The sequence below is a fragment of the Pezoporus wallicus genome, unplaced genomic scaffold, assembly GCF_028554395.1.
Source record: "Pezoporus wallicus isolate ANWC-B61680 ecotype Strahan unplaced genomic scaffold, APGP_CSIRO_Pwel_v1 contig_3952, whole genome shotgun sequence".
NCBI lineage: Eukaryota > Metazoa > Chordata > Aves > Psittaciformes > Psittacidae > Pezoporus > Pezoporus wallicus.
The window spans coordinates 14,112,126-14,136,049 of NW_026635034.1; the positions used below are offsets into that span (position 1 = coordinate 14,112,126).

The window sequence follows — 23,924 nt, forward strand, 5'->3', positions numbered from 1 at the left end:
GCTGCAGGCAGGTAGGATTGTGTCTGCTGAAAGGAGGATTTGGTGGTTTGGGTTTGTTTTTTTAAGGGGAATTAACTTCTGAGGTATATTTCAAGCTTGCTTTTCAGATCACTGTCAGTTGAATACTATTTCTTAAATAATGTAATGTTGTTAAATATTGAAGAGCAGCTCTGGCTGAGGATGGGTATTTCCTGCAGAAGCTAAATGTGTTTGGCTGGCATCTGTTTCTTGCATTCTAGCTGCTGTTGAGTAAGGTCTGTAACTTCACTGTTGGTCAGAAACATGTATCGTGGCATCTGCACATGACGTAGGGACCATAGGAAGTACAGAGGAGAGCTCGCACCAGGAAGCTGTCTGAGGCCTAGTGAACCATGATTATGGTAGAGATCCACATGCTGAATTAATGCCTTTTTTTCTGTGTTTAAAGTAATTTAGTAAATTACTTGGGAAACTCGGTTCAGAATAACCCTGAACATCACCAAATGCTTTATTTATATGCGAGAGCAAATGTTTTCAGCTGAGTAGGAGAACTTTGACGAACATGACTGTACTGATAAGACTGCTTTCGATGTTTTTTCACTTTTTGGTTGTGTTTTCTCAGTTAAATCAGTCACGCTGTTCTCTTTTCGCTGGGGTAGGGAACAGCTTCTGCCAAAATTTTTTGGCACTGGACTCTTGCAGTCAGTGCCAGAACAAACATACTGTAAAAGCTCAGGTACACAAACTTCGACCCTCTTTGCTTTCCCTTTAATCTCTCCTTGGTAGTTTCTTCATCTCTGTGACTGTTTGTCTCTCCATTTGCTTTCTCTTTTTTATTAATAGAGGTCCTAATTTTCTCTTGTATAGTTGATACGATAAGGAGGCATTGTGGAAGTGGGAAGCAAACACAAATGGTGTGTGAAAGAGGCTCATGTGTACATGGCAGACTCTTGATTTATCCAGATTAGTGCAAATCTCATTACAGCTGGTTTAAATGTAATCAGGCTGATTCTCACCTGCCTTTCCCAAGACCTTGAAGATGTGCAGGTGTTAAAGGCACTATTCTTTAGTTTACTGATTGCTGCAAGGTGCTGAGGCCCACAGAGCTAGACCAGTTATGTTTTTGTCACACCTGTGTTTGGGATTCCTAAAGTTTCAGACCCAGCTGGGAATGAAATTAAGCTTTGAGCCACTTCTCATTTGATCAGTGCTACTTGTGTCATTTAGTAACTGCTTCATTTTTTAACAAACACTCACTGCCTAGGTAAAATGTGGTTAAAGGCCATTAATTAAAATACTCCATGGAGGTTAGAAATCAGAAATCTACTTTTGAAAACTAGTTAAGGCTTTTCTGATTTGTATTTTGAGATGATTAAAGGAAACAGTTTTTATTGTAGAGTGAATTAGAATTATAGCTGGTAAAATATTTACTGCTTTACTGTGTCCTTGTTATGGTGGGGGTAGTGTAAGGTTTTGTATCCATAATGATTTGTTTCCTTAATTGTAAGAGGGTGTTTTAAACTGTACGTGACATTTAACCATTAAGCAGTCTGAACTGCCAGCTCACCTCCCAGTCCTGCAAGCAGACAGCTTTTCAGCTTCCAAGTGGCATGTTACAGTCAGGCTTGGGGTGGGTGTAGGAGGTCCTTACCAACACCAAACAGACAGATACTGATTTTTCAAGGTAGTTTATAGGTCCATCATTTAGGATTCTGTGCGAATGTGAGCGTCTGACTGTCCATGGCCAAATACAAGTGCATTTTCTCAAGATAGCCATGGCCCTTTTTGAAGGTTTTTTTTCCACCTTCGTTTCAGAAGTTTTTTCATTTGATAATGTTCTTGTCCACTGAACGCTTGATTTCTTTCTTCTTCTCAGGGATGCTTATTAATGTGTCTTTGCTAGTATTGGGGAAGTAGGAAGGAAATAGTGGGAACTGCAAATAGATGGATTAATTACTAGGTTATATAAAGAAAGCAAGAAGTCGTCTTGCTGTCTTTCCCCTCTTCTCTCTCGCATTTCTAGCTTGAATATTTTGACCTGCAACTGACCACTGACTCGTAAGGATTCCTTTCTTTAAGGGTTTAAAATCTACATTACACTGCTGGCTTTGCTGTGTTTTTTCTGGCTGCTGCTTGAAAATGAGTTTTTGCATGTCTCACTCTAACATAAAGATTCAGTAATGGATTTTTCTTGGCATGCTACCACTGTAATGAGGAACAATATCTGTTTTCTTCTGAGGGCTAAACCCATGTAATTTTTAAATATATAAACATGTGTATGGGTGTATTTAATTTTGGTTGTTAATCAGTTATCAAAGTGCCAAACAACTAGAAATTGGTTTTGGAATGTAAAGGAGAATTAATTTTTTTTAAAAATGCTTTTTGGCCATGATTGTTTAGTAAAATAATGCAAGTGCTCTTACTGTTGCTGTCCGGTAAGATGTGATTTATGTAGGATGTGCAGGAAGGTCAATGGCTGACATTTCTTAACCTGAAGTTTGAGTTGGTGTGTAGAAAGGCTAAATTACCAAAAAATATGGCAGTATTGTAGCCTGAAAGCTGACACCTGTGTGTGTGGTTGGAATGCTAAGTGACCACCTTCTTTACCGTAAAAAAGCAGCAGCACAGCATGCTCTGGTGTCTTTGTGTATGGCTGCTGTAGGTGATCTTTTTGCACCTTCTCCCCCACCCCCCGTCGTTCGTTTAACCACTTCCTAGGGAGCTAATGGGTCTGTTGACGCTGGTTGAAAGAAGTTTTTCTTACCTCCTTGTCTGCTTTTCCACTACTGGATTAAGAATATAGGCAAATAGAAAACACATGCATTTTCAACTTCAGAGTTTTCAGTGTGGAATTCTGGTTGCATAATCCAAATACCAAACTGTAAACCAGTGTGGCTGAGTGTAAGTGGGGAGGTGAATTACATGCAGATGAAGCTAATCACATTGTTCTCTGACAAACATTCTTCAGTGTTAGGAATGTGCTGGGGACTTCACTGACCTATTTGTTCTGTGAAAAACTGTTCACTTACCCGTGTTTTATATTCTTACTCAGTTGTTGTTCAGTATGTCTGAATTATATATGATTCTCTCTTGAAATAGAGGGGTTCATTGTAACCATCTGTGAAATTTCTTATGTGAGACTGTGCAGTACTTTTATTTAGCGACAAAGAGGAGGAAACCACATGTACCATTACGCAAGAGTGCATATATTAGTTGATTTCATAAGTTCGCTCACTATCACAAAATGACTTGTTTGTTTTCTCAATAAAAGCTGAATCTTTCTGGTTTTGGCTGAAAGATAATAGCAGAAGAAATAACTTGGTTTTTTTTTCTGTAGCTCTGAGTGAGGGTTGCTTGTTTGTTTCTTTAAATGTTCTTCAGAGTCTATTTGAATTCTCGTACATTTGAATGTGTTTTGAGTCAGGCTAAGACTGATACCGTTGAGACTTCTATTCATTGTGCGGCTCTTTGTTACGAGGGTATGAAACACCGAAAGAATGGTTAACATTTTTGCATTGTTAGTAATGCTTACTAGGAAACTTGCTTCCTTGTGAATTCTCTTGCTTTGATTTAAATGTAATTTAAATTTGATCTTTTCTTTTTCCTCTAGTGCATGGGTGTTAGCTGATTTTAAAACAACATTTGAAATAGTGTAATTAAACCCTGTTTCCCTTTCTGTCTGGTTTCATTTTGACTAGGATGCTGTTTTTCTAGAAGAGGCAATAGGATGTCTAACAAAAGAAGCTCATGTGAAATACTGTTAAATAGAATATTTAGTTTTCTAATATCAAACACTTTAGAACAAATATGGTCTATTTATGAACCTTTTGTAATGGGCTTTCCAGTAGGATAGAAAGGAGAGCTTTATGTGACATGAAGTTTGAAAACAAATTGGAATACTCTTTAAAACCTACAGAGTAAACCAGCTGGCTTGTACATAAGGTGAAGAACATGTTTCTAGTTTTCAAAGCCTGTAATGTTCTTTTTTTCCTGTGTTCTCTGTCTAGAATGGGGCTTTAGCCCACTTGAAGGTTTAAAAAAATTACTCTTGTAACATTTGCTTCCCTTTCCAGTCACCTGGTTTTCATTATAGTTACTCATCTGGAATTGACTAGCCTTAAGTTCCTAAAACGCAGAGCAGATCCTTTTACCACATGTGTATGCAGTTTAAACACACCACTCCCCACCCCTCCCTGCCCAAAATAAAACCCCAAACAAAAAAAAAACCAAACTAAACCAAGAAAACCCCAAGCAGTCAACAACCACAGATGTTTAACGCAGTATGTAAGTTCTGGAACCTACTCCTAGATCGTAAAATAATGTTAGCATTCTGCTTTGACTTAGTGCACTTCTGTGGATGTGAATGCTGGCTCTGGCTTGTGATTTTACCCACATGTTTAGTTGAGATGCTCATTTCAGTATTTTTGGTTCCTCCTGACTGTAAACAGACATTACAGTCAGTTAATACCAAAGCTTGCATGTATACTTGCGGCAACTGCCTTTTTTAAATACACAATTGAATGTGCAGTCAAAAACTGGGAACACGATCAGTTGTGTTATTAGTACATGAATGCTTAGTATTAAGTAACTTGTATGGCAGTTAGGAAATTTTACGTGCTGCCTGGGAAAGTACCGACTTACGTTAGAGGACGCCTATTATTTTTTTAGGCAAATAAAGTGGGTTTTTTTCAGTGCCAGAGTGTCCAATTATGCATATATCCGGATGTCCTGCAGTCTTGACTGCTCTATGATGAGGAAGACTTCTGATTTTTGGCCTGATAAGCTGTTATATTGTAGATGCTGGTTTAAAACTGAGTTTATGGGCCAGAAGGAGAGTGCACATGGTTCTGTAATGTTGTGATTTGGACAGTTCGTTTGAATTGGGAAATCCTTGGTTTCAGTCTCAATTCTGATGACTGAATGTTTCATCTGGTAGATTTTGAATATAGAATATCAATATTCATTGCTGTGGAGACTACAGCTTAGGTAAAAGCTGTAAATGCCAGGCTTGCTGGAAGTCACGCTCTATCTTGCGTTGTCTCACTGTTCCCCTGGATAACTACTTATTCATGGGAAGTGCCATATTTAACAGAAGGAATAGTCAGTCCTCCCTCAGCAGTAGTCTAGCTGGAAGGTCTTTCAAGGGTAGGAGGTGTGTGCATTAAATCTGAGGCATTCACATTATCTTGAACAAAAGGGGCTTGAACGGAGAAAACTCCTCAGCTGATTCATTCAGTCTTCAAATTGACTTTGTGTCTGCTATATGTGCTATGTGCTATATGTGCCCTGTACTATATGTGGCATGTATGTGTTTGTCAACACGTACTTCTGTTTGTGGGACAATTTGCTCAGCACAGTATCAGTGCTGTACACCAGTGCAGCCACAACTATGTAAATCTCACTCCTCGTGCAGACGCCAAGTACAGTTACAATGGCATTTTTCAGTTTAGCTCAGTATAGCTGGCCTGCTGTGTCAACAGGAATAGAACTGAAAAAATGGTCGCTTAGTCCAAAGATGTGTCTGTGCCGGTCATTATGTCATTGTAATTTAACCATATAATTACACAGGGAAGATAGTTGTGTTGGTACAGCTCCTTTTGAGAACAAAGTCCAGGTAATTTATAAAGGCTGTAAAGACTATTGGAACTACATTAATGACACTAACCTTGTTTCCATCCAGTGTGCTCTTAACAGAAAGACTGAAGTATTGCTGTTATTGTGCTGATATTTTGTGGTCTTTGGTGATGTAATAAAGGACTATTTTAAAACTTGGATGTAAGCACAGTTTTGTAGCAGCTATGGCCTTAGGTCACCCGTGCTGCTGTGACAGTTGTTGCCAGTTTGCATTGATTACACAGCTGCATACTGCCAGATCTCTGGTGGGCACTGGAGCTTGCAGGTTTCTTAACTTGGCTGCCTTACAGAGACTGCTTCCCGTTTGTCCCTTCTTCTTCCTGCTGCTTTTTTCTTCTGCCAGTATCTAAATTATGAAGTGTGCTATCTAAACAAAACTATTGGTTTCACAGGTTGTTTGTATACTGTTATGTAGCTGTAACTTTCCTGCAGTGGAAATCTGCAGCTTTGTTCTGTAGGGAATACAGTGTTTGCCAGGAACAGTCATACTTCACAAGACTGCGCTTGGAGTCAGTTTTCAATAAGAAAATAAAAGGTCAAGATTCAGAAATATTATTTGAGTGATCATGAGGGTGGGGTGGTTGGGGCCCCCGTGATGTTAGTGCCAAACTGATTAGCCATATCTTGCTCATTCTACTTGGCATAACTTGATGAACATCATCAGGATGATTTACAGAAAGTGGAAGCTGGAGGGACATCTCTGTATGATCCCATAGTTACGTGTGAGTCTGTACATAGAATCATAGAATAGTTATGGTTGAGTGTTTAATTGTTTGCTCTCTTGGGGATGGATTGGTACACCTCTTAATTTACAGAGAGCTTTGTAGGATGTATAACAAATGAGTGTTCAGATTTCACTTAGATAAATCATTCTGTAAAATACAGTATTTTCCCTTCATATTACATGATGCAAAATGATGTTTCTAAGTTTCTGAATGAGCTGATATTGATGTAAAATGGCAAATAACTTACTGCTTCAGATACCATTGCAGATTTGCTTTCCTTTTTTCTTATGACATGTTAGTATCATTTTTGCCTGACCAGCTATTCTAAAAATAAAGCAAACTGGCAGTTGGTAACTGTTGCAGTAGATACTTCAGTTCAAGCTGAGAAAGCAGCCTGTATACCACTAAATAAGGTGTAACAGACAGATTAATATTATTTTTTAATGTGGTTAAGAAGTCTGTTGAATGTAATCTTATTCCAAAGTAGGGGATACTAACGTAGTGCAACACTTCTCTTTTTATAATAACACTAACAAAAAACCAAACCCAAACCCCCCAAATCCCAGTTGGAATGTCAGTTATTGAGGGATGGCATAGGTACCTTTATAGATGGGTTTGAGAGTTTTTCCTCACGATTCAGTGTTAACTGTCTGACCTGAAAGTCCTCAACACTCAAATCTGTTTGAAGGGCCAGGTTCCAGTGCTGTGTATTGTGCTTTGAATTGAGAAGGGGTTTGGTATGGATCTGTCTCTTGTTTCTGGTCTACTTTTAAGCCTAGTGTTTTCATGTCAGTACCACATCTGAAAGGACTAACGTGCACTTTCTTTACAGGTGAAGCCAAACTGTCTACGTTTAATTTAGATTATAAGCAGTTCAGGGCAGTGACTGAATTTTGGCTGTACATTCCACGGTGCCTGTCCTTGTTAAAGTCCTGAGTAATGCCTGAAGTTCCTGGCCTAATTTAATGTATTAATAGTAAGGAACAGACAGTAACTGCTTCAAGACCTGAATTGAGGAATGCTTAGAGAGCTAAGCTTTGATGCAAGTATCTACTGAGCCAGCCTCAGAGAAATACAGAAAGCAATCTTCAGCAACCTTTAAAAAAAAAATCAATTGTGTAATCTCTTGGAACAGAGCAACTGCAGGTCAGAAATTTAATACTGGCTTCTGTGTTTAATCTTAGTGGGAGTCACTTCCGTGTTATTTGAGTTCTTTGTGGGAGGAGATGTTTGTGCAGAAGATAAACTACACATTGCTAATGTGATGCAATTGGAGCAAAGTTTTTCCTAAAAGTTAAAGCAAACAAATGAGCCATCTTTTCCTATTCCCTGATAGGAAAGATGGAAAATTTTAGTGGATGCTATTTTTTTTGGCATTGTGCAGAGCTGGTGGAATTGTTTGTTGCTTTGTGCAGACCTCTGCAGAATGAGCACTACTTGAGTATCATTTCACACTTGACAAGCAAGCAGTGCAGGTATTTAAAATGCTTGAATGTGAAATTGTAATAGCTTGGTACGTGGTGGAAAGGAAGAGTCTGCATTGTAATGCTTTGACCTCCTGGTTGTGAACCAGTTCTGCTCACAGATGATAACATAGTGAAAGCAAAAACATTATTTCAGAGTGGGAGATTTCTGCTGGGATTTTAATGCTAGAAAGACCATTTTGTGTTCCTGGCAAGGAAAGTGTAGAGTAGTGGTTTGTTCATGCAGCACTTAATCTGTGTTTAAGTGCATGAATGATTTTGGTTTCTGTTTCCTCTTTGTTAGTTTTTTTGTAATGCAGGAAAGTAAAATTGTATCAGGGTAGATGGGTGGTCTATATAGCCACCATAAGTGAAACATGGGCTATTTAGGGTCTTCCCCTCTTCTGTTTGCCAGTGCCAAATGTTGGTTTTCTCAATAGCATTTTGGTCAAATCAGACAAACTTCTTCCACTTTTCTAACTTGAAATGGAAGCCAGAACAGCTCTACCTAGCTGCCCTCCTGTCTGTCGCAAGAATATGGTCACAACAGTGGGAACTCACCAACTTTAGACGTAGGAACATTTGGGTTTGGAAAACCAAACCCAGAAAACTGAGACGTGAGAAAATGTGTTTCTCAAGTAAAATAATAATTGTAGCAGTTGAAGAAAACGGTTCTGGAGTCTTTAGTAAAGAGTTTCAAGTAATTTCTTCAAATAATATTTCTGTGGAATGTGCTTTTTTTTCAGTGAACATAGCAAAATTCTTAGCTTAAAACATTCCTTGGATTGGGCCTGTGAATTGGAGTACAACAACTCTATGTAATAATGAATTCAGATCCAAACCCCAGTTCCTCCAGAAGCAGTACTAGCTAGTTCTGATTTTCTGTCTTATTTTTTTAAAAAAGGCAAAATCTAATGGTGAAGTGTATTAGCTCTTCCAAGCAGCTAAGCCAGTCTCTTCTCTTTGCCCCTTCTTCCCCCTGGCCTCACAGACCCTCATGGTTCTGAGGTCTTATTTTAACTCTTTGACTCTCTGACTGCTCCAAGAAGCAGTTAGTTGTAGTGTCTAGGAAAAATAGGTGGCATCATACGCTCTGTATTTTTTTTTTTTTGATAATTGAAGTAATCTTTTCATGGTTTTCTGCCCTTGCAGAAGTGCATTTAGCATTTAATTTGTCTTTTCTCATATCAGTGGAGTATTTGAAAGTGCAATGCTATTTCTGTAAAATCTGTGTTAATGGATAGTTAACAATTTTACTTTGTTCAAATCTAAGCATTGTCTATCTCAGCATCCCTCATTCAATGACATCATCCAGATTGCAATTCCTCTTAAAATTTGAGGTTTCAATATCAATTTAGCTGTAGCTCCAAAATTGTGATTGTTTATGAAGACGCATATAATTTTTATTGACTTGACTAATGGGAATTTTGCTCTACTTGCCTGTTTTACTGTGTTTGGTCTACGTGGGGTATATTGAGATTTTTGTTTCTAATCTGAATTTGCAGACTTTGCTGCCAGGTTGGGATAGGAGCTGGCCTCTGGCTTGGGATGGTGTCTCATCATTTTTTAGTATCTGTTGGGTTTTTTTTTCACTTTAAGCCCTTTAGATTCAAAACAACCATATTGAAGTTTTCTAGTCTTAGGAGATAGCTAAAAACCATAGGTAACATCTTCTGATGTCTTGAGTGGATTGTGAAGCGCAGCACTGTGTTAGCATTATAGCCTCTCAGCTTCTTGTGCATGACTGAAAGGGCAAAATCTTTATGGATAAAGCCTTTACCAGCACTGCAGCGTAGGAATACGTATTGTATAAATGGTGTGTATTAGCATGCATTGCACAGTAATTTATTCTGTGTGCATCTCATCAGATTGACAGGCTTTCTAGCAATGCCTCTTTCAAATGCCTTCTTGTAGAACAAGTTTTATGAAAAGAAGTGCTGTGGCCTTATTAAAACATAAAGGGTTTTGTACTTTACCAGTGGTTTTGCTATTTGTGCTTCTGATATTTGTGTTGTATTTCAAACTCAAGCATAGCTCTCGTGGATGCAATGCTAACAAAATGACATTTTTTGCATGGAAAGTTAACAGGTAAATGTATCGCCTGCAACTAGAACCTGAGCCAGGAGAAGGCTCATGTGCTTTCCTGTCAATAGCTCTGCAGTCTGTTAGTTTAGTCCCTAATAGAGGTTAATGAACATGGCTGACTATTTTATATAACTGTGCTGCTAAGATGGAGTCAGCAAAGCTATTGATAGCACTCAGCATGCATTATACAACTGTAGTATTGGAGCCAATTCATTTGACACTCTTTTTTTTTTAATCTTTTACAGTGTGCCGGTCAAATAAAAGCCCGTGGGTCTGTCTGACATGCTCCAGTGTCCATTGTGGAAGGTGGGTACAAAGTGTTAGTGTGCAGATCTTTTAACCAGACCTTTATCTTTTTCCTTTGTTGTTTGACTCTGAGGGCCTTCATTCAGAATTTTCCTGAATGCCGTATAATTCCCTGAAATAAACCTTTTATGATCTCATGTAACGTTATGTTTATACTAATCACACTTCTTTGTTACCTTATGAGAGTCCAGTGGTGATAATCAACATGATTTTTTTCCCCAGAAGAAAAGTGGATGGTGAATGTGATTGTTCAGCTCAAAAAGCACCTGGAGAACTGCTACTGCAGTGTGTTATTGTCTAGCTCCATTCTGTAAAAGGTATTTCTATTGTAATAAGATAAAACCAGTGAGAATACTTGGAAGCCCACAAACGCAGAGCTGGCACATCTTATTTTTGGGAAAACAACAACTATCCAGCTTAGACAGAAAATGCCTTAAATGTACTGTAGTGTAGTTTTGGCACAAAGTTACTGCCATACCATAAATGGAGTAGCTACTCTCCAAGTTCCTTCAGAGTACTCTTGTGTTTTGTCTGTATTAGTTGAAGTACAATGGAAGAATTTGTAGAGAACTGATACAGTCAGTTCTGTTATTTCTGTGTCAGGATAATTGTAGAAAATTGGCTGCTACGTACCTGTGAATGAGAATGCAGCTAATGCTGATGTTCAGCCAGAAGCTGAGATGTGAACTTTTCGTCTGTGCTGGTGCGCTATTAATCTGGAAAAGCAGCATTAAGTTTAGAGAAGTTGTCTTTTAAAGGAGATTGAATAAACTCCAGGTTTTGTTTCTCTTATCACAACTCCCCCTTTCCTTGATCGCAACTTCCCCTCTTTTTTCATTTTTCCAGCACAGACAATGATTTTCTCTTAATTTCTTTTCTAAATCTGCACTTAGACCTAAGAGAGGGGATGCTGCTTCATGGTATGTGACGTATGAAGTGAATAGTTTGGAATGTTTTACTTTTTACTAACTAAAAAAGAAACAACATCACTGACCACTTACAACCTTTCTGCTGTGCAATTAGACTTTGAGTCAGTTATTGGTGCTGTTTGTTTTGGCTTTTCAAGCTGCTCCCGTCCTTACAATGGAAAATAAGGAATGACACGCACCTTGTAATGGGATCCCTTTTGATCGTGAAATCACATGGAATATTCTTCTGTTCAGATAATGTTTGAGATCAAAGGAAGAAGAATAGGGCTTTTTAGGTCTTCGCTTGAAGTACCTCCTCTGGGTTAGTTATTTGGGAGAGTTATCGACCATGTTACAGCAGCAGAGCATTTCTGGTGGGAGCATAGCTTTCTAAACCTGGCATTTGCACTGATAGGCAGAAAAGCCAACTCCTGCAGCGCAACTGTCTCATCTGGGTTATGACATAGAGGCTGTGGGATTCTGCCAGCACAGCAGTGTTGGTAGCCCTGTGGCTTCAGTGCCTTAATCAGCACAGGTGCATTAGCAGAGCTGTTTACACCTGCATGTGAGAACAAGTGTAGAACACAAAGACCTTCGTCTGGAGCATGTACAGAGTTCCTGTCCATTAGTATTACTGAGTTCAACAAGAAAGAAATGAGGGAGAAGAGAATTGCCTGAAGTATGGCCATGCACTCCTGTGTGTCTGTGATTTTTGGCTGATTCTTGGGGTTATTGCATCTCTATTTACACTTTTTTTATTAAAGATGCTTAATTTTCTGGATCTCAGTTTTTGAGCATGACAGTGCTCACTGTGTCAGCAGAAGAGTTGTAGGATTTTAGATTTCCTTTTCAGTTAATGTGACCTTTCAAATTCTTGAACTTCATAAAATACAGAATGCTCTAATATTAAATTGTGCTGTAGAATGGGAAAGCTTAAAATAGATGTGATTTCATACAGGGGTCAGCAGACTGTATAGGGATCTCAAGCATGATGAGTGCTGTGTGGAAAATAAAGTAGAACCATAAGAAAGGTAGATGGGAAAGCAATATGGAGAACTAACCGCATTAAAGCTATGGAAAAAGGGATTGTGAAGTTGCATCAGTTTGTTAAGGGTCCAGATCCCAGGGTTTGGTACAAGGATGCCAGACTGTGGTTGCTGTGAAGGAGCTGGAAAGATTAATTTTGACATTGTGGGAGAGTAAAGGGGTAAAAAGCTAGAAAATGTAACCAGAGTTTTCACACAGGTGAATTGCCTGTTTTAATGTCTGTGTAAATATTGGGTGTTTATTAGGCTGCTTATTTTCTCCTTATTTTCTATGAATGTCGGTTAAGTAACTGTTTAAAAGTACAAGACTTATGTTTGGTTTTCATTTATTTTAGATATGTGAATGGCCATGCAAAAAAGCATTATGAAGATGCACAGATTCCTATGACCCATCATAAGAAAACAGAAAAACAAGAGAAAGTTCAGCATACTGTGTGTATGGATTGCAGTAGTTACAGTACATACTGGTAAGGGTTTAAACACTGTGATTTGACAACATTTTTACATCCTGAAGGTGAAAACTGCTGTGAAGTATATGGCATTACACACATTTTTGAGCACTTCATTTCTTGATTTCCAGACCTGGTTGTTTAAAAACGGTTATGAAATAACCTTCTGCTTTTGCAAGTGTGTTGTAGCACTGGTTACAGCTAAACCCCTGCATTTCAAATGGTTTAGCAGAAGGTTTTTGAAATAAATGCTATTTATGTGGTTTGGAGTTGCTTCTGTTTGCTTTTGGGCATATTTAATTGCAAAAGCTGCTGCTTGGTTGTAGTTAACTCTTTCCATCAAATGGGTGAGCCTTTTATATATCCTTTATTTGTCAGAATGTCAGCAAGTAATACTCTGTAGTTCCTCCCCAAGAGATGTGACCTTGAGGTGTGTATGGGTGTGTTGTGTTTGTTGTTTTTTTTTTTTTCTGGTATTGTTTTCTGTCTTCACTCCAGAAAAAAAGGCTTCTTTCTATTGGAGATTTAATGCAACCTGTATGAGTTTAAGAAAGTGATGGATCGTGTTGGGAAGCAACATCAAATCTCTGGCAAGATTAAGTAGCAGAATCACAGAAGTGGTTCATTCTAGCAGTTTCTTAGATTGTGGTATGAGCACTATTTATGGAGATTTAATAGTTAGACTGGTAATATTCGGTTCCTTATCTTCCTTGTTCCTTGGAAAGCAAAGGCTGGAAGACTGTTGGAATCAATGCTTTTATGCATTCATCATCTTCCATCCTCTTCATCCCATAGCAAAACTGTTGACAGCTACTTCCCCATTTCCTGTTAGCTTCATGGTTTCCAATGTATGTCATTACTTGTGTGGTGTAGCAGTGCAGGATTGGAGCAGGGCGAACCTTGGTGGTAAGCGTGTTATGGTCTTGTACAATTACGGAGTGTGTAGCTCCGCTGATGGGTATCTTTTGTGTACTTCATCAGGAAAGAATCTGTTTGCTGAAGTTTGGGAATCTAGATTTATCAGGAATATTTCTTTAAAGTGTTTTTAGCCCCTTCAAGTAAAATCACAGTTAAGTGGTCTCACCTGAAGACATTTTGTTTGGAGCAACTCGGGAATTACTCAGATGGTGCACTCAGCTTTGTGATGTATGGGGATTTTGCTTCTATTTGTATTTTATTTAGATGACCATCACTTTTATCTGCTCCTATGTGAAAACATAAGATTCTTTCCAAGTGATGTATATGCGCAGTTTAACAGCATTGAAGCAGCTGTGGGAAGCTAATTCCACTTTCTAATGCTGTTAACAACTGAGTTCTGTGCTGTGGGTTTTTGTTTTGTTTGAAGTATGACCTATCTTCTAGTCACTCTGAAGGTAGTAATGTGTGGAGGAGTTTTAGCAGGGTATTTGAAGTCTTGATTGCATCTCCATTTACTATGACAAATAGTATGGCCAACTTGCTGAGGCTTGATGAGTTACACTAGCAGGTCAGAGTACCCAGCCAGTCGTATCCCAAACATGACACGGGTATTGCAGAATGACAGCCAAACTAAGAACTACAGGATCTGTTACTGAAAGAAACTATGCTTGTGAAGAAAGGTAGGCGCACATTTAGGAAGCCCACTGATGTTTCACGGCATATCTGTGGTAGGGCGGATGAGAAGTAGTTTAGCATGTGATGTCTTTTCTGCTGTAATCTAAGTAGAAGGCTGAGTCATCTATGGATGAACTGGAACTAATTGTAGAGAGCTTTGCCTTGGGGAATTCCTGTTGTGTATAATTCACTATCAAATTATAACTCTCCTGTGAAGCTGAACAGGTTTTAAAAGCAGTGTATGTTTGCTTACAATTAGGCTTTTTAAAATTATTTTTTATTTTTTTCCCTAGCTGGTCATCAGAAAAAGATACCTGGATTTGTCATTGCACCCAGTTTGTTCAGTGGAAGTGAGCTTGAATGCGTAAAGATGAAGCAGAAAGGATTCTGACCAACTTCTGCCCCTTTATTTCAGACAGTACAGTGTGGGCTGCTATCAAACAGTGCTTGCCAGTTAAAGCAAATAGTTGGGTGAATTCAGGTAGTGACTTGCTACTGTGGAGATTGAATTTTGAGATGTTACTTGGTAGCTGCTTCATTTTCTATAGGAATCCAGTAGGTGGTATGTTTATGCAATGACGTTTCTTTGGAGTAAACTTTTAAAAGATTAGTGTTTTATGCTAGCATTTACAATAATTTGGACATTCAAGTAAATACTATTCTAACACTTAATTGAATTTTACTTCTACTGTAAAAACAAGGGAGGTATTTTGATGTAGTGCTGGCTTTTACGCTTTTCTTTGCAGTTTTGTTAACCACACAGAGTTGAGTAGAATGCCCTTGTTAATTGCCCGTGTTCCTTAGCTTGCATGATAGTAGCAGTGAACAGGCCTTTTGGGCTGTTTTTTAAGCAGAAGGCATTTAATCCTTAGATTTTTATTTGGCCGTGTCATAAACTTTCATGCAGTCATGATAACACAGCCCGGGGTTTGCCTTAGCTGTTCTTGTCAGTCCAAGGGGAAGAAATACTATGTGACTGTTAAAGCTACTGAGGTTTATTGAATATTGTTTCTAGTTCGCATGCAATCTTGCTGTAAACCAAAGCCAGATAAAGCCATCTGCTGTAACTCTATTTCAGCCTGGAAGGCTAGGTGTGTAGGGCTAGGTGCATATGTTTTCTTTGAAGACAAGCTTTCAACATAGCTTTGCAAGGAAAATGTTTCGGTTCCGGTTAAGACGTGGTTAATTTCTGTATTGTTAATCTGAGATAAGGTATTTATTGTATTTATGAATTTGGTAATGTTTTGAAAAATAGAGTCATGCTTGAGATACCATTGAGTACTGGGAAACTAGGGATTTGCTTTCCAGAGTGTTTTGGTCTTTCTTCTGTGTCCTTATTTGCCTGTTGAGTCTTTAGAGTGGCAAAGTTGAGAGAAGGTTAATCTCTATTGTAAGAATACAACTCTCTTCTTGATTCTTTGATTACTTTTGAGACAGTAGATGCAATACTCAATCTTCAGCCTGAATTATGTTTGGTACCCTAAGCACTGACAAAGAGACTCTCAAATTCCACTTTTTGGAGATAATCAGCCTTTCAGTTAGTTCTAAGCACAAAGAGTTTACAAGAAGTACAAATCTGTTTTATCTTCAAGCTATCCTATGGTGCTTTCTCCTGCTGTGTTAGTGGTGGTTTTTCAGTGTGCAAGAGGTAAAACTATATGTGTAAGAAATCTGCTTTCAGAAATACCTTTACTGAAAGAGAACTCTTGTGAATTGGTTTTCTCTGTGCTAGTGCACAGACAGCTGGTTAGCACAGAAGAAGAAAGGCTGCCTTCTTTATGTATTTGCATAATATGTTTCCTGTGTTCATTTAATCCCAGACCCAATTTGCAGGTCAGATTTCTGACCCATTAACCCCCTTGTTATCTCTTAAAGGGACATGGTTGTGCTTGTGTGTGTGTTCCTGTGTTTGTCCATCCATGTCCTGTGTCGTGTCATACCCCCCCCCCCCCCAAGCTGATATAAAAATAACTAAGTGCCAAGGACTTAAAAGGATTTCTTTATTAGTCGTTGTTTGTGATGGTGGTTCTATGTAGAAAACATTTACTGGGCTAGTGCATGGGCATCTGAAAACTAAATTGCTTGGAACCATTATTTTGTGTTTTATAGTCAGTGGAAATTAAAGAACATAAAAAGCCTTTTATCAAGACAGTAAACTTGAGTTAGTTCACTCATATATAGTGTTAGCACAATGAAGGAAACTTGGATTTTCTTATTTTTTCCTGTTCTGTAATTCTTCAAATCCGATGAGGACTTTAAAACATAGCATGGAGTTCTGTAGCCTACTGAAACAGCCAGCACCAGCACTAAGCTGAAGTGTTCCCCAGAGCAACGCATACATTCATTGGCTTGCTGCCATTTTAGCAGCAAAGGAGGCCAGAAAAGACCAGGCCTTGGAGGTAGCAGAGGTGCTAAAAATAGAAGATGTATAGAAAAGAAAATATTGTGTTAACCCATACCAGGGACCCTTCCTGAAACAGAGGATTTGTTCCATACAGTTGCTGTTAAAAGCGTATTGTAGAACTGCTGTATGCAAAAAGGTGTTTTGTTAATTTGTGATAATCTTGAGGATCACAAATAAACATGTTTTGAATGTCAGCTTCACATACAGGAGGTCATCTCTCAGCAGTTTACCTTTAAGGTGTGTGGGCTTTGCAAATTTTAAGCTATTGAAGCATAAACTACTTCCTGAGCTGATTACTTCTGTTACCCAGAAGAGATTGGTTGTAGTGCTGTTATTACTAGTAGTAGTGGTGACTCCTCAGTGTTGCAAGGGAAGTGGTTTAAAAAAACCTGCCCATTAAAAAGAAAAATAGGAAAATGTTGTCTTATTTAAAATGAGTCTTTAAATCACTTTTCCGCTGTTCCAAGGACCCTGACATTTAATGATTTGTTTGGTTTTATTCCCCCATCTTGGGGAAAGTGGTAACTCGCAATTGTATGTACATGTGAAACTGGTATGTGAGATCAGACTAAAACCGATGTTAGCATGATCTTTAGGACATGGGAGCAAGTATTAAATAATCTTTCAGGAATGAGTTGGTTTAGAGGCTTTTGGTGAACTTGCATCTGCTTTCATTTCCTCTTTATAAGCGTTTATAAATGTAATTGTGCTGGTATACCTGGGGTTGTGGGCAGGCTTGGTATTAAAGTGGGGTTGGACTACTGTATGTACCTGCACCATATTTACCTCTCAGCAGAGCTGGCCTGGACAGTTTGCTCTGATGATTGTCCTTGAGGTGTGGTGTCCTGTGAGAGTGGCAAAAGCAGGAACACTTCATTAGGTAATTGTAGGTGGCTGATAAAGCTGAACAGGACTACTTAAAGCATGGCTGAAAAATAAGTACATTTACAGACTTGTTCGTTCTTCCAGACTTACTAGGTCTGTGGCAATCTTTAACAAAATAATAATATAATCTGATACTGGCAGTAGCTGTCTGAATAATTTCGAGATGTTATGTAAGGGCTGCGGTCAGTGTTTGGAAATCTGGAGAGCTGTATTAATTTCTCCTCTTGGAGGCAAAAATCAGTAGTGATCCTGGACACATTGGTCTGACAGACTCCTTTCGGTGGCAAGGGCCTTTTCCCAGGAATTCAGTGTTTGAATTAACAGTAGCATTAATGCCTTTGAAATGTATTGCAGGTTTGTGCAACAAAGCATGTTGTAAATACCAGTTGTGCCTGAAGTCGATAGCTTCATTAACTTCCAAAGCATGGATCTGCTCCAGCAGAAGAGTAACTTGAGATGATGCGGATGTATTCCACATTTGAACCTGTCCTGTGCCAAAGGGAAAGGGGAGAAATTAGCTGCAGTTCTGTTATTAAATATATCCAGAGTGAGTTAATTTTCTTCACAGGAAGTGTTAAGTTACCTGCCACAATTTTAAGCTGCAGTTTGATCAGGCAAGAAATGCAAGGGATTTAGAATACAGCAAGGCAGCAGAAGTTAATGCCACCTTGCAGCAGTGTTTTCCTTGTGACAGTTTTCTTTACTACTGTCCACAAGCTGTCATGCACCGTGGATTTACATGTACTCTGGAAAATAGTGAAAAAAGGTGTGGTTTTTTTTTCAGCATTCCCTTAAAGATCCTACTCCCCCCTTTAGCAATAATCTGCTTTTGTGCACTGTATGAGGCCTTACAAGCCCACAGTTTTAATATTAAATCATAATGAACATCTTTGTTTCTTAGGAAACGCAAGATGTTCGTAGAACATTGTTGGATTGTAGACTTTTGTAATCCTTGGTTCTGCTGAGAGGACGTTTTGATTTGGCTTTACATTTGCTTTGATGCTTTGGGGGAATCAGCTTTGTTTTTCAGCTCAGTTACTTCCTTTTGCACTTACCCTGAAAAAGCTCAATGTACTACCTTAAGTTGCAGGAGAGTTTCTGTATATATAAAGACTGTGTGAGAGATTGAGCGATATTTGTGGTTAAAGCATGAGGTGCGAATTGCCACAGACTCCGGTGTGAGTTTTGACAAACCGCGTAATCTTTTAGTTCATCTTCCCTGGTCTTATTTCTGTAGCAGAAACTTACATTATGTATGTATCTGTTCAGCACCTCAAGCTTTAATGATAGCTTTGTGGTATTATAATAAATAGATTTATGCTCTGCGTTAATAAAACCTTTGCTGTCAGCTGATCTATTCTGATAAATCTTCCATAGATTGTATCCTGACGCTGCTTTTGGTTACACCCTGTGTTTGAATTTTTGCTGAACTGCAGTTCTGCATTGTGACAAGCAGTACATGATGCTTCTGATTTCTGATAAAGAATTGAGCTAGAAGAAAAAGCATCTCATAAGACAGTGCCTGTACTTTACCTTGCTATAGGGTACTTTTCAGAGGGAACCAAGCTGAGTAGGTGTTGTGCTCCCCTCTTCCACAGAATCACTTCAGTGCTTCCTGCACAAAGGCTTGCATGGCTGTTCTGGAGTACTTCACTGAAGCAGCCTTCCAGTATCTGAAGGTGGCTTATAAGGATGCTGGAGAGGGACTCTTCATTAGGGACTGTAGTGACAGAACAAGGGGTAATGGGTTAAAACTTAAACAGGGGAAGTTTCGATTGGATATAAGGAAGAAGTTCTTTCCTGTTAGGGTGGTGAGGCACTGGAATGGGTTGCCCAGGGAAGCTGTGAATGCTCCATCCCTGGTGGTGTTCAAGGCCAGGTTGGACAGAGTCTTGGGTGGCATGGTTTAGTGGGAGGTGTCCCTGCCCATGGCAGGGGGGTTGGAACTGGATGATCTTAAGGTCCTTCCAGCTTTAACTATTCTACGATTCTCTGAAATCCTTTACATGTTCTGATAAAAGTTTTTATTGCAGTTACCGCTGTGATGATTTTGTAGTCAATGACACCAAGCTGGGTCTGGTACAGAAGGTCAGAGAGCACCTACAGAACTTGGAAAAGTAAGTAGTTTGTTTACATCCAGACTGCATTCAGTGGCCTTGTAATATCGCATCATTTAAGTGGTATTTCTGGTTTATGGGTATGTATGTTATTTAATACAGATATTCTGGTCTTTCTGTGTATGTATGTATGTTTAAATATCCTTTTCATCCCTGAACAAATGGGTTTGTTCTTGTTGCTTCTTTTTCTTATACAGTAAATCTTACAGAAGCAGTGTATGGTGATGCAGAAATTTAGATTTGTTGCTAACTAGCCAATAGTTACTGACTTTCTCCATCTAAAAGGGAGAGAATTTCCAGGACAGAATCATAGTTTTTTTTCAAAATGAGTAAGTTTTTGGAGCAGAGAAATGGAAGCAAATATCCAGGTACAAGCAGTCTTCCTATTAATTGTGTAATTTTGTTTCCAAACCAAAAAGTGAAGAAGGCTTATGAACTTGAAATCGTGCAGAAGAGATGTGTTTTTCCTCTGCCTTTATCTGGTGCTGTTCCACTGAAAAGCAGGTATTACAATATGTGGGGCAGATGCTGTGGCCAGTGCTAGGCTAGATAGCAAGTAGTCTTTTCATAGTTTGGTTGGAAATCTTATGTAAGACTAGGGAGAAGTACATGTGCATGCAGTGCTTGCAAATAGGTTTGAATGCCCCAGAGTTCAAACAGGACTCCTGTGAAGAAATTGCTGTGATTTTGGGGGAAATTTCTGGATCCTCCTTGAGTTAAGCATGCCACTTACTCTCTAGGTAATGTTAATACCTACTCTGCAGGTAATATTTTCATTGTTTTCCATTCTCTTTTTACTGGGCCTCTCAGGTACATGTAAGGAGGTATAAAGATGTTTTAAGTGTAATGAGAAGTGCTCAGTAGTATTTTGGAAATGTAACTGGGATATACATGGTGCTGTGGAGGCTTTTGTTGGGTGTAACAACGTGGAGGATGTTGAATGTTTGGAGGGCTTTTTAATTAACAAAAAGAAACAAAACCCAAACCTGAAATCTGGACCAAGTTTAGGATTTTGCTGTTGGATTAGAGAGCAGCCACAAAGGGGTAGAATTGAGGGGGCAGTAATTTCCAGTGATGCGGAAAAGAATTACTAATTGTAAATTTGTATTAACGTTACAGAAACATCACGTATTTCTACTGAAGTAAGAGAAGTCAGCTATAAAACCGAAGTGCTAGCACTTGGGATATTTCTGATTTTTTGTAACTTTTTCCTGATCTTTCGAAGTTTCGATTCTTCTGATAAAAGTATTTTCTGGAAAATTCTGTATTAAGTATTCCTTTGATTAAGGAAAAGTATTCATGTTTTAGAGGAAAAATAGCATGCTAATAAGGCCGCTCTTGAGGGTTCCTACTGTAGCATGCATAACTTAAGGCAATTAACTTGGACATTGGTGTTGAAAACAGGATGTGCGTCTGTACTCCGAGGGAGATGCAGTCTGTTTTACAGCTGTGAAAAACATGTTGCAATCAGGAAACTCTTTGCTGTCTTAATGACAGCTAATGGCAGATGTAATCACTGTGTTAAGCATTATGATGATTATCTGTTGTCTTTTTCACACCGTATTTGGTTTTTATAGTAAGTAACCTCTTTTAATTACTTTCCACCAGTTCAGCCTTTACATCAGACAGACATAGGAAAAGAAAACTCTTGGAAAACTCATCTCTGAACAGCAAGTTATTAAAAGTAAATGTAAGTATGACAGGTTGGTTACAGTGAGTGTAAGAGGTTTATTTTTAAACCTGTTGAGGCTAATAGTTAGCCTGGACTTGAAATCGATACGATCAGTTACCTGAATTCTGCTTGTGAACTTTATCTTTCTCATTTCCTGACCATGCTGCTAGGAGAGCCCCTTCTCACAAAAGGACATTTGATAGTTTGCTGCATTTATGTTGACCTATACTTTGAACTTCTCTGTGCTTAAGGAGTGTTTCATGTCAGGGTGGAGCTTCAGGGCAGTTTGAACTTGGTGAGATCATTGAAATCGGAAGGGGCTAGACATAAGACTTTCCTGAGCAGACAAGGGGCTGCTTCTTTACCTTCTGCACTGTTAAAAAAAATAACAATCAGGTGCAGTTTTTTGAGGGGATAGGAGAGTAGATGTTGGGGGGAAAGTGAGAAATAAACCCCAATGGTTTTTTTTTAGGAGCTTCTTAAAACTTGCTTTCAAAAGGAACTGTGGACTATTCTGAAAGCTTTTCACTCTCGTCTTCCTGCTCTAACTCCAGATCTGCAGAATACCACCCAGGGGAGAATGAACCACCCTTGCTAGGTAGCTGAAGGGCTGCACAGTTTCTTCCAGACAAAGAATGTCCCCAACTAAATGTCTGTTATCCACAGGCTGGGATGAGGGAGTGTCAAGTCTTCATGATTTCCCTCAGACTGTAGGAGGGGAAGAGGGGAGATCCTGTGTGTAACTGCTTCCTTTCACCCCCCAGCTGGGAGGAGTGGTAGGACAGCAACATAGTTACAAAGGGTAAAGCTGTAATAATGGCTGTCTTCAGCTATGAGAAACGGGTACCTAATTACAAAGAAAAGTTCTTGAGAGGAGTATAAATGGAAAGAAGAGTGGTGGGAACAAAGCAGTCGCTGGTTTTCGAAGCTGGGGGAGAGAGAGATTAGTCACTTTAAAATGCACTTCCTCCAGTCAATTTGGGGTGCTGTGACTGTGCTGTGTATGCTTTCTGTACTGCCCCAATCTTAGGGTGATTGAGGAAGCCCAGGAAAAATAGTGGAGTGTTTTTGCTATGACAACACACAGCATCACTGTGTAGAAAACTCAAAGCCAGTAAAAGCCAGAAGGAAAATTCTAGCAACATTTGCGTAAGAAGACAGAACTAGAACGCATGAACTTAATGTTGCTTTTAATTCCTCTTAGTCTGTGCTGTTTTCTTAGTTTTATTATTACTTGAATATTACCCACTGCAGCAGAGAATCTTCTTATTGTTGGCACCCTGGATCCTTCTGTAGACAAAACTTTGCCCAAAACTTTGAACTTCCAATGTAATAATTTTGTAGACAACAAAATGCATCCAAGTGTTGTGCATTCTAGAAATCATAAGTGCAATGCTGTCCAGATATCTCTTCCCTCTCCTCCCAGCCCACCCTGAAGATTATTTGGCAAAAAGGAAGCTCATCTGAGCGTAATGTTGCTCTAACCTATTGAAACTCCTAGGCTGTAAATGGTGTGTCTTTTGCTTCTCTTTAACACCTTGCTGTTTTCCTTGAGCAGTCTAACTTGACTGTTTCTTTCCCAAATAAATTCTGTTGCTTGTCTTTCCCAAACCCTTCTGGCCATGACAAAACTCAACCAAGACAGCTGGTGACTTAAAAACATCCTGCAGGCTGCCATACTGTGCATATTAGGCATGAGATCAGGTGGATAAGGACTGGTATTTTCATTTTGCAAAGGCACTTCTGGGAAATTGCTGTCCAGTTCTCACTGAACATTACTGGAGTGTAAATGTGTAACATACACAAATACTTACCATAAAAAGTCTCTTTTGTCCTAATCTTGATTTATTTGCGTAAGAAAAGATGCAGTATAGTTTTGTGTTGACAGGAGTGAGTAAGGAACAGGTTTCACATCAAGATGGAGCTTCAAGGCTGTTTGAGCTGGTGAGGTGATTGCTTTGGCTTTGAAACTGAACTTCTCAAACAGTGTAGTTTATTATTGTTGAAATCTGTGCTGATGTAACAGCAATAGTTCTGTGAGGAGAAAGTGAGGGAGCAGTGCTAAGTCTTTCTTTAACTTCACTGTTCTCCTTTCCAGGGAAGCACCACTGCCCTTTGTGCCACAGGCCTTCGGAACCTGGGGAATACGTGTTTCATGAACGCAATCCTTCAGTCACTCAGGTACCTGCAAAGCTTTCACCACACCTCTGTGAGAGTGCTTGTGTGCTGCAGCATTGAGCCAGTGAATTTGGCACGTTACCACTGTATGAAAGTGTACCTGGATTTGCAGGAGCGGGTGGGTGCAGGTACCATAAAACTGTGTTTTGCAGTGTGAAGGGGTTCCAGAGGAAGCCTGCCATATCCTCAGTGGAAAAAGAGGCTGCTGTTTAATTGCTGAGGCTGATGAAACATGTTGATGGTTATGGTCACTGAAAGCAGAGACAGTGCTTTGAGGGACAGGGTCTTCATGGAAGTGTGCAGGAGAACAGTTTCTGCAGTGCTGAGATGTGAGACTTCATTTTGCTGTTGGCAAGACCACTGCTGCTCTTTAGTTGTCCTTTTGCACTTCTGAGTTTGCCTACTTCACTGGGAGGCTACTGGTCGGGCTGTAGCAAGACTAGTTGGTCTCAGTTTTCTTTTCCATCATTCAGGATTCCT

At 39.2% G+C, this 23,924-nt stretch overlaps 1 protein-coding gene across 1 annotated transcript in view; it reads left to right on the forward strand.

Annotated features, from left to right (window-relative positions):
* Window positions 1–23,924, forward strand: part of USP3 (ubiquitin specific peptidase 3) — a 42,228-nt gene that overhangs the window by 4,212 nt on the left and 14,092 nt on the right. The window contains exons 3-7 of the mRNA XM_057413975.1: window positions 10,132–10,192; window positions 12,482–12,613; window positions 19,511–19,594; window positions 21,203–21,284; window positions 23,365–23,447. Coding sequence (XP_057269958.1) covers window positions 10,132–10,192; window positions 12,482–12,613; window positions 19,511–19,594; window positions 21,203–21,284; window positions 23,365–23,447 — 442 coding nt within the window. The remainder of the gene's footprint in view (window positions 1–10,131; window positions 10,193–12,481; window positions 12,614–19,510; window positions 19,595–21,202; window positions 21,285–23,364; window positions 23,448–23,924) is intronic.